The sequence below is a fragment of the Elephantulus edwardii genome, unplaced genomic scaffold (genome assembly GCF_000299155.1).
Source record: "Elephantulus edwardii isolate Elephantulus edwardi_28Jun2011 unplaced genomic scaffold, EleEdw1.0 scaffold00010, whole genome shotgun sequence".
Taxonomy (NCBI): Eukaryota; Metazoa; Chordata; class Mammalia; order Macroscelidea; family Macroscelididae; genus Elephantulus; species Elephantulus edwardii.
The window spans coordinates 23,226,206-23,237,436 of NW_006399760.1; the positions used below are offsets into that span (position 1 = coordinate 23,226,206).

At 41.1% G+C, this 11,231-nt stretch overlaps 1 protein-coding gene across 1 annotated transcript in view; it reads right to left on the bottom strand.

Moving 5' to 3' along the window:
* The window catches only part of ARL5A (ADP-ribosylation factor-like 5A), a 25,814-nt gene extending 17,356 nt beyond the window's left edge, over positions 1 to 8,458 (bottom strand). Inside the window, exons 1-3 of the mRNA XM_006880769.1 lie at positions 8,173 to 8,458; positions 902 to 962; positions 390 to 537 (exon numbers count right to left, since the gene is read on the bottom strand). Of these exons, the coding sequence (XP_006880831.1) occupies positions 390 to 537; positions 902 to 962; positions 8,173 to 8,218 (255 nt within the window). The 5' untranslated portion in view covers positions 8,219 to 8,458. The remainder of the gene's footprint in view (positions 1 to 389; positions 538 to 901; positions 963 to 8,172) is intronic.
* Positions 8,459 to 11,231: the final 2,773 nt, after the last annotated feature.

The following is an 11,231-nucleotide window of genomic DNA, read 5'->3' on the forward strand; positions in this document are numbered from 1 at the left end:
TGTGTGTGTACCGTCAAATTGGATCTGACAGGTACAGGAGATTGTCCCTCCTTCTCCAGTAGAACATCTGGCGGATTTGAACTGCGCAGCTCTGGGATTGCAGCGCAGCTTCTTGCCACTAGGCCACCAGAGCTTGCCTGAGTAAGATAGGAATCTTATAAAACAATTCTCTAAGTAAGTTTTAGAATCAACATACAATCAAAATAATAAATCATCAATTCTCCTTTTAGAGGATCAATGAAAGTGAAAACACAAAACAAGGACTCTGAAAAAGGAAACCAGAAGCTTCTACCACACTTAAACTCTACTTACATTAACCTGCCATTAGGGTACAAATCTAGGTGTTTCCCAAGCCTCTTGTTCAGTTTTAGTGTATTGTGAAACATTACCTCAGTGTTAGTATAGTAAGTGTTCCAGGAAGAACGAAGAGATTCTTGGCCACCAATATCCCACATTAGGAAACGTGTATTATTAACTACTATCTCTTCTACATTACTTCCAATTGTAGGGGATGTATGTACAACTTCATTCATAGAACTGGAAAAGGTAAAAAGTTCACATATATTATTATTATTATTAGAAAGGAGGCTAACTTAGATGAACAAATTTTCAATCAAGGGACATATCAGCATTACTTCCTTTCAGATTTTGTACCCAAATATCCTTTCCCACCAACTCAACAAGAGAATTTTGCCTACAACTTAAAAACATGCTCAACATTGTATAAATGTCTAGCTCTCTGAAACAGTTGCTTAAATTTGGTTTCTGATTTACAGCCAGCTGTCTTACAGAGGAGCTTAAGGCTCTGTATACTCTTTTACTGTCTTTCTTATCAAAGAATTTTCCATATAGAAAACATAAACAGAAACAAAGTAACTTTCAAAAATTAATCAATACTTACAATTGGTAAAGGATGGTAGTTTTCCCTGCATTATCCAGCCCAACAATGATAACTTTGTGCTCTGAAAAAACGGGGTGGGGAGGAGGTGACTTATTATAGATAAAAATTAAAGATTCGTTATTTTGTCTATGGTACAATTGTGTGTATAGCACTTAATACATTCTTAAAATTCCAAACAGCATCTTAGCAAGGCTAGCAAACTTGTGGCATTTGTCTCACCAAGTCCTCCACTTCAATTGTACACAGAAAACTCACCCTTCCAATCCTCTAAGAACCCAAAGGCACTCTTGCCCTCTTGGAAGATTCTACTCAGTGAAACAGGTCAACCATAATCACAACAACTTATAAATGATGTTAAGCGTCAATGCTTAATGATATACTAAACCTTTCATTTTAATTATTTACACACAGAGGGAGGGAGGGGGAGAGTGAGAGTGTGTGTATGTGTATTGTGACTGGAAAAGAAAAACAAAGGTCAGGTCTAGTATAGGAGTTCCCAGGGGCCTATGTATAGTAGCAGTGACTGCTCCTTTCTGTGGCATACTTTCTCATTTTTTTTCCTCTGTCATTTTGATATTATTCTCCACCAACCTAGACCAAACTGACTCCTCTTTCTTGAAACATTCACCCTGTTTACTTGTCAGCAATCCATTCATTTCCACACTATTATCCATTTCCAAAGACAGAGAAGTTGTGTGGTAAAGAATGTCCTCCAAAGACAGACTCTGGGTATCAATACCCTTGTGTGGTCCCTTTAATCTGAGCAAGCTCTTTAACTTTATTTTAATAAGATAGTAGACATGGTGATCTATGACTTTGAGGCAAAAAGTTATCTCATCAAACCACCTGCAGCTGCTCACTGGCTCCCTTGGAATACTGGCCTTAGGGAAGCCATCCACCAGTGAGTTCAACTACCCTAAAAATGCCATCTATGCAGAGTGAGGAAGCACAGAGGCGAACTGTGTGGAGAGGGCTCACAGAGAGATGTATCCTTGGCCGCTACCTGTCAGCCATTCTAGCTGCAAAATCGGACCCAAGGAGAAAAAGTCATCTTGGATACACGGCCTAGTGGAACCTTTAAGGCATTTTAGTCTTTTTTTTGTCACTGACCACAACCAAAGTCCCTAAGCTACAACTTCCTGCTAAAGTCAGCCAACTCAGAATGAGAGACAAATTTTAAGTTACAAAATTCATGTTTGTTATAGAATCTTATATAGTGCTCATCTAACAGATATTAAAAAAACGAATGGGGTTAACAAAGAGAAATCTATTCTCTTATAGTTTAGGTGGCTGTTGTTAGGTGCTCTCAAGTCAACTTTGACTCACAGTGACCCTACGAGCAAGAGATCTGAACCTTACCCTCTTTCTGTGCCATACTCATGACTGCTAATGTACCTGAACACATTGTTTGGGTTATTCTGTCGATCATCTTGTTGAGAGCTGCCTTTTCTTTCTCTGATCTTTTTACCAGCATGATGTCTTTTACCAAGGACTGACCCCTCCTGACACAATGCCCAAAGAATGTGAGACAATTTCACCATTCTTGTCTCTAAGGAGCATTCTGGTTGTACTTCCTCTGAGGCAGACTTGCTCTTTTCTCAATCCATGAGATCTTCACTACTCTTCTCCAATACCATAATTCAAAGGCACTGATTCTTCTCCAGTCTTCCTAATCCACTGCCCAACATTCAGATGCATAGAAAACAACTGAAAAGACCATGGCTTAGATGAGACACACACTGGTCTTTAAAATGACATTCTTGCTCTTTAGAACTTTAGAGAGGTCCTTGACAGCAGTAGATTTTCTTAATGCAACAAGTCGTTTGTTTTCTTTACAGCTGCTATCATGGGAACTGCAGCATATGGATCCAAGAAAAAGGAAATCAATGACAAACTTCAATCTTTTCTTCATTTATCATGATGGCAGGGAGCTCTGATGGCCTAGTGATAAGAAACTGCACTTCAATCACAAAGACACATAGTTTGAATTCATCAGCTGCTCTGCAGAAGAAGGGTAAGTAATCTCCTCTGACGTGATTAACTGCCTCTAAAAACCTACTGGAGAGTCAGCTAGGGGTTGGTTCTGACTCGATGGCATTCAACAACATTATGATGTTGTCTACCGATCCAGTAGTGAGGATTTTTATTTTCTTGATGTTGAAATGTAACCCACATTGAAGACTGTACTCTTTCATCTTCTACAGCAAGTTTCTCAAGCCCTCCTGGCTTTCAGCAAACATAGTTGCATCATCTGCATAATGCACATTGAAGACTTGTCCTCCAATCCTATTGCCACACTCTTCTCACAGCCCAGCTTCTCAAATTACCTGCTCAGCACATAGATTAAGTAGAGATGGGGAAAAGATGCAACCCTGACACACGTCTTCCCTGATTGTAAACCATGTAGTGTTCAGACAATTGCTTCTTGTCCTATGGTTAAGTTTTTCTTGAGCACAATTACAAGTTCTGAGATTCCCATTCTTCTCAAATGCTACCTACCCATAATTTGAGGTAGACAAATCTGCTGTCAGTGATCTCTTTAAAGTGCTCAAGAAAAAGGACGTCACTTTGATGACTAAGGTGGGTCTTACTGAGGCCATGCTATTTTCAATTGCCTCACAGAGTGTTCTGGTGGTCTAGTGGTGATAAGGAGATGGGCTGCCAATCCAAAGACAGGCAACTAAAATCCACCAGCTGCTCCAAGGTAGAAAGATGAGCAATCTCCTCTTGTGCGATTTACAGCCTCTGCAAACCCCCTGGAGGATCAGCTAGGAGTCAATTCTAACTCAATAAGAACAAGGAAGAACTGGTGTGTTCGAACTGTGGTGTTCACAAAGAGTACTAAATATGTCATGATTTAAAAAAAAAAAAAAAACCCAAACAAATCTGTTTTGGAAGAGGTGCAGCCATGATTCTCCTTGGCTGCAAGAAACTTCATCTCACTTACTTTGGGCACGCTTTCAGACGGGACCAGCCTGATATTTATTATGCTTCGAAATGCAAAATGATAGCAAAGGAGAGAAGATTCTCAATGAGCTAGACCAACACAGTGGCTGCAGCAATGCAGCACAATGGATATTGTGAGACTGGTGTAGGACCAGGCAAAGTATGGAGCTCTGCTGTGAATAAGAGTTAATGTGATGGCATCTAACACCACAAATAAGTGTAAAATTCTAAGAATGACAAATATAAGGAATATCCACAACCTCTAGGACTGTGATAGGACACCCAAGGCAGAGCACGTTCCAGACCTCCTCAGAGGGCATGGCCTTGGCTCAATAATGAATGGCAGAGAAGTTGCTGTATTGGAGGCCAGCTGAACATCTCCCTCTAGAGTACTAGAGAAAGTTGTTTAATGGGACTGTTTTAATGGAGACTCTCCCATACAAAATCACATGAGGTGGACGGAGAAAGCTATACTACTGGCTGCTGCTGACTCCTACACAGCTCCAGGCACTAGAGAAGTTTCTTAGACACAGGGGTAGGGCAAACCCCAGTGAGGGAGCACATGGTAAGCAAGAAAAACCCTTTTATCCTTGCAATGGCTCTATTCAGTGTTATCCACTATGTCAATAACGCTTAACATTGTGTCAAGAAGTAAAAAAAAAAAAAACAAAAAACCCACAAAAAACCACCAACCCCAAAACCCAAAGGGCTCTATCTCCATTTTAATAGACCAGGAAATATGATTAATTTGACAGCTAGCCAATGAACTGATAGCTGATACAGCCTGCACCTTGGCTACTCAGCTTCCCTACACAGTGTTCTACACATCTTTGAATTCTCACGCAATTAAAACAAACAAAAAAAACCAGACAGTGTTAGCCAACCCCCCAGTACCAGATTCCTGAGACATGGGTGGCTTTTCTAGCAGTCATTCATTTGTAACTTAGAGTTTCTTTCCTAAGAGCTAATGAGGTAAGTGATATAAAGCACCAATCTAAAGAACAAACATAAACTTATCAACTGGGAAACTCCACAGCTTGTTCAGGTTAGTATTAGGAATTTTCATTTTATCTAACATGAATCATTCTTATGTAAAAAAAGTGTTTTTAAGAGTATTGGCTGACACCAGATAATCTTAGCTGGAACTACAGGTCTACCATTTTTAAACCTAAAACCTTAGGCAAGTTAACTAGTATTTTGTTGTCCTTGCTAAACAGGGGAAACAATATCCACCTCATTAGGTTATTGTGAAATTATTAAGAGAAGATTAAAGGGATCTGTGTAAAACATTTAGAATCTAACCTTGCATAAGTCAAGAAATGTAAGCTACTATTATTTTATCTGTAAAGATGGAATTAGTTATTTTGTCACCCTATAACAACAGAAAAAGTTCCGTAAAGCTAAAGAACTTTATTACTTGCCTTATCCCCACTTGGAAAATTTCCTACACAAAGCAGGTATTTAAAAAAAAAACACCCCAATAATCACTTAAACAGTGTACTGACAATAAGTAAGTCTTTCTTTACTAAAATGTATTTAATAGCTACTATTCAAACCCCTAAGGAGACCTGGTGACACAAAAGATAAGAACTTCACTGCTAACTAAGAAGTTGGTGGTCTGAACCCATTCAGCAGTTCTGAAAGATCTAGAAACTTGTTCCTAAAAAATGTACAAGCCTAGAACACCTAGTGGAGCAATTCTTTATCAAGTAGTTTGCTGAGCTGAAATTTACAGTACCTAATAAAAATTCAAATTTTTAAAATGTTAAGGATTTATTATTTAATGACTGAGGATCAGTTAACAAGGCTAGGGAGTTAAAAAAAACCAACACACAAACAAAAAAAACCCCACAAAACCCTGACTAAGAAAAAAAGTGGTATCAATTCTTTCTTTTAAAAGACCAACACTCAGCAGCACATTCCTCAAATGTTTCAACTTGTCTGGCTCTGCATATACATACAGTTGGACCTGGAAAACCACTCACTCCATTTGGGCCTCTTTTTTTTTATCAAGGGCTAAGAACATTACATCAAAGGATTTTTGACACAAGGAAAAAAATATGTATACATATGACAATAACTAGGACAAAGTTTATATTCTATTCAATCTAAATATCCCCTAGTGCAATCTCTGGTTTTTCTTGTTTGAGCAGTGCCCCAGTGGCTTCCACTGTACACTTTATCTAACTTTCAGCAGGGCAAATTACGCAATACCCTAAAACCTACTTCTAAAGAGTTTCAGTGAAAAAGAATATAGATTGTCCAGTTCCTTCTGAAGGTATAATAAAAGCATTCATATCTAATTTAACACAGAACCAACTAGACAAATAAGCACCTAACATTAACGTTAATAAATATTTTGAAAATTGCCGCTAAGACAATCACATCACTTACATCTTTATAATAGTGATATCCAACCTGACTTCATGAACTCTTCCTTTCAGTTAAGCATTTCCCAGCACTGAAGTAAATGACTTATCAAATATATCACAAAATACAAGTACCAGCAACACTAAGTGTTCACTACTAGTGAATGTGAACAGTGACAATGCACATAAAATGATTTACTATTGGTAAACAGCTGTGGGCAAAGTTCTAATTCATTCTTAACTTAGGGTAACAATTTTATCAATGATTCAAAATAGAAAATGAAGAGACTTACTTTTCTGGTGATCCTAAAGCTTAACTAATGACGTTTCTTTTCAAACTCACTAGAAATACTTAAGCAAGGTGATTAACATTAGCTTTGCTAGAACTGACACAAAATTATGGATGTCAAAATTACAGTCTACTTTATAAGCACGACCAGCCTGACAGAGGTTAAGTTCTTAAATTCAGTTTACAGACATCTGTGATCTAGTGACTGAGTTTTCAAGCTTTGGGGGCTCCACAATCACACAGGCTTAGAACAAACAGCTGGCTCTGGGGAAGTTAAGTGTGTGCTTCCCATGCACTGTCAACACTGACAACCTGCTAGAGTGGATTAGAACTTGAGTTCTCCACTTTACGAAGAATCTCAGTTAAAGAAAAATTATTTAAAATACTTCTTTCCATTTAGTGCCATGTCATCAACAGTACCGTTTCTTTTTTAATTTCTTAAAAGGCACACAGGGATTACAAGATCAGTTCTATTTCCTCCCTGCTGCCAACCCAGGTAAAGTGGTTCAAATTCACGAGCTGCTCCATTGGAGAAAGATGGGCAATCACCTCCCTTGGATTTCTAGTTTCTGAAAACTCACTGGAGGGTGAGTTACAGGTGTACAGCAATGATGTGACTCTAATCAAAAGCTGAATCATAAAGGAGGTGGGGGCAGTAGGTGTATGCAACAGAAGCCACCATTCATAAGTGGAAAACTTTGGGTTGTGACACCAGCTTGCACAAGACAAAAACACAAACGAAGTTACTGACAGCAGGAATGATGAATCACCTAATCTGCGTTCAAAATAAACAAAGGCACACCACCACTATATTGTAACTTAATAACTAAGAAATATTATTTAACTTGTACCCTTTTTGCCATTTAACCCCGGATTCTCAGCATGTTTCAATAAAGAACTTGCACTTCGAGGCCATGCTTAATTAGGACGAACCTAAGCATCTGTATATCATACAATCTAGCCTTGATAACTTTCTAGTTATCTAGTTAGCCAATGTTCCACCTGGTTTGGTTTTTAATGAAACACCTGATCATTCCAGATTAAAAAATGTCAATAAACTACACGAGAAAAATGTCCTGATCTCACTTAAACTCCAACAAATTTACTAAGGAAAAAGAAGAGAAGACCATCCCTAATCAGGATGTAGAAGAGCTCTCCCTAGAAAGAGAGCTGGGGTGGAGAGCAGGGCCCTCTGAGCGCATCGGACAAGTCAAGGGCCATTCCTCACGTTTTCCGCATTATGCGGCCTTGGTGGCTCAGCGTTGCGGCTAGGGTACAACCTTCTTCGCTGATCAGTCCAGCTTTTTGGCGTAGCTCAAACACAGTTACCGGAGGAAAAGGCTCGGCTATACGACAGGAGGGGCTGTGCCGCCTCGCGACTTGGTGGAGCAAGAAACCTTTCCTACTCGCAATCGAAATCGGAGCAATGGGTGTATCTGCAGAATGGGTTTCCTATCGAGGCCCCGTAAGACAAAAGGACCCAGGCCCAAGCCGAGGAGCGCTGGGCGAAGGGCCCCCGCCACCGCGGCCGCAGCGTTGAGGGACGCCCGACCACGCCGCCCACGCTCCGGAAGCAGTCGGAGACACCCTCCACCCCCACCCGCCCCCCGACCCGGCCGGGACTGACCCTCTCCCCTATCCGTACGCCCTTGGCCAGAGCCCCTCACCCTGGTGATTGAACAGTCTCCATATCCTGGTGAAGAGAATTCCCATTCTCGGGCAGCGGAACCCCCTCCAGCCACCCGGGCCTCCTGTCCGCTCCAGGCTCAGGCTGAGGCGGAGGAGAAAGACGCGCCAGAGCCTCCGCCTCTGCTGCTGCTGCTCCCGCGCTTGCCGCCAGCCTGCTTCCCGGGAACTGGAGGGAGGCCGCAGCTCAGGCCGCCCTGCCGCGCGCGAGGCCCCACCGCTGCCTTCCCGGCACTCGCCTGGCTCGCGGACATCGCCGCCGCGTTGTCTGCGACGAGCCTCGCGGGCCACCGTCCTCCCCAAGCTCCTTTTGGGCGGCTGCGGCGGCAGCAACCGCACGGGCGGGGCACGGCGTGGTGCAGGGCGCAGGCGCGCCGCGGGTGGGCGGGGCCTCACTTATTTGCATAACGAGGTGACCTGAGGACTGTGGTGAGCTTGGTTTCCACTTAACGCGGCCTGCGGTTGGAGAAGTGGCTCCTGATGGATGGCTTACTGTAGCGTCCTCGCTGAATTTGTATGTTTTTTTACGAAGGGTTCCCCCTTCTACATTTCCGCCATAGAGCCGAAATGTAAATAAACATGTCCGGAATGTCCAGCGCCTTTTCACGTACCCAAACCAAACCAGCTCTAAGCAATCCTGAAGGGCGAAGCAGAACTGTCCCTTAAGGTGTCCAAGCTTTGATTTTTAGGGAAGTAGACTGCCGCATTTTTTCTACCACAGATTGGCTGGTGGCGCGTTTATGGTTAATATTTTTGTTCCTTCATTTTTCATGTCATTCCTGTCTAAATGGTTTCATCATTTCGCCCCATGTTTAACCACTGAAGCTGTTTTATCAAGCGACTCCAAATAGTTTAGACTCATTGTCCTCCACAGCATCACCCCAATTTGTCCTTTGTAATTATATCTCCTAGATATAATAGATAAATCTTGTAGATAAGATCTTCAAGAGTTGCGTTCTCATTATGCAAGTGGTCCGATGTTCTTTGCTCTTCCACGCCCTTGTCTGTACAACTTGAATAAATATATAATCTTGTCTTTATACCATATAATCTGGTGGCTTAGTCCATAGAGAATTAGGCTGCTAGACCAAAGGTTGCATTTCTTTGGTGGTTTAAATCTACCAGCAGCCTCCTTCTCCCATGCAATTTACATTCTGGAAACTCAATGGAAGGGCCGCTATGAGTCAGTTCAGGACTTGAAGCAATGAATTGATAGATGCTATTGAAATGTCACACTATTTTATAGAATATCTGGCTGAAAACTGCAGTATGCTTGAGTCATTAGATAACCCGATACTAGTGGTTTTGTTCCTTGTGTTGTTACATACAAACTATATCGTTTTTAATTGGCACTTACGTACAAGCAAAAGATTGATTTCTGAAACTGTTTTTCTTTATTCTAGGTTATCTGATAATTAGTCCAGAACTCTTGTTGGGAAGAACCTCAAGTTTACTACTTTCACAAAAAAACCAAAAACATGGTTGATCTTTTTCTCCTTAACTTCAGAAGAGGGGGAAAAAAAGAAAATTGTGAAAGGCATTTGAAATGCTTGGTGCATGCCTCAAGAGCAGAATGAAGTTAAAATTTTCTACTTCACTTTTATCTATGCACAATTTTATCTTAACATACACAAAATTACTTGTTTCTAAGCTTATGGCTATAACTCATTTACTCATTGCTGTCCAGTTAGAGGACTCAGAGCACATCTCCCCCTGGGTTCTCTGAGGCTGTAAATAGCACAGGAGTTTGCCCATTTTTCTTCCTTGGAAAAGTTGGTGGATATGAACTGCCAGGGAGGTATGGGATTTTGGTTTAGGAACTCCCTACAGACTAGGCCACCAGAGCTCCCCTATACCTTAAAAGCAAAGGTTTAAAGGAAATTTATATAGAAAGGAAAGGAAAAGAAAATTATGACCTTGAAACAACTCTATGTTTACATGATAAAGTGCTCTGCTGGCTGTCAGGAATAATACTGTATGTGACGGAAAGGTAGAGGGCCAGCAAAGGAGGAATCCTCAATGACATGGATTAACACACTAACAGCGGGCTCAAGTATGTCAGCTGGTTCAGAAGGGAACAAGGTACACTGTTCATAAGGTCACTGTGAGTCATAGTCGATTCGAGGGTACTTAACAACCATAACTAAGTCCTAGAGGAAGCTCTGGTAGTATAGGCCTACAGTTGTGCTGCAAACCTAAAGCATTCCCTCTCTGGTGGTTTGAATCTATCATCTGGTCAGCACTCTTTTCCAAAACCACTGCTCATATACATCAATTCTATCATCTTTATTCATGGTTCCAACTTTCATCTGCATAGCAAATAACTGAAAAAATGATGGTCAGGTGTACCTTAGTCTTCACATTGACATAATTGCTTTTCAGCACTAGAGTTCCCTGGCAGCCGACTTTCCCAATGCAATATATCTTGTGGTTTCCTGACTGCTGGTGTCAAGGGGGTTGATTGTGGATCCAATTAGGATGAAATTGTTGAATTTGCCTTTTCTCCATTTATTTTGGTGGTGTCTGTTCGCCCATTGTTGGAGCTTTTTGTTTTCTTGATGTTGAGATGTAATTCATACTGAAGGCTGTAGTTGTTGATCCTCTGCAGCATGTGTTTCAAGACCTCACTTTCTGCAAGCAAGGTGGTGGTATCTGTGTCAGGTTGCCGATGAGTCATCTTCTGATACTAATGCCATAGACCTAAACAGCATAAGAAAAAATCTTACTCTAGTCATATTTTGCAGAACATCAAACTGTTCCACAATTGTGTCAAAACTTTAAGTCCAACATTCTTTAAAGAATACAAGATTAATTAATGAACAGTATCTTGCATCCAGTAAGAAATTGTTTTCTTATCGCTATGTGCTGTTAAGAACCAACTCACAGCTGACCCTCCAGTGTGTTTTCAGAGGCTATAAATTGCATGGGAAGAGATTGCCTGCTTTTCTCTCATGCTGGTAGCATCATGTACTTTTAGGTTGTCAGCACAACTTTTTACTGTTAACTCACGTAAGTTATTACTGGACAAGCCCTACTCCTA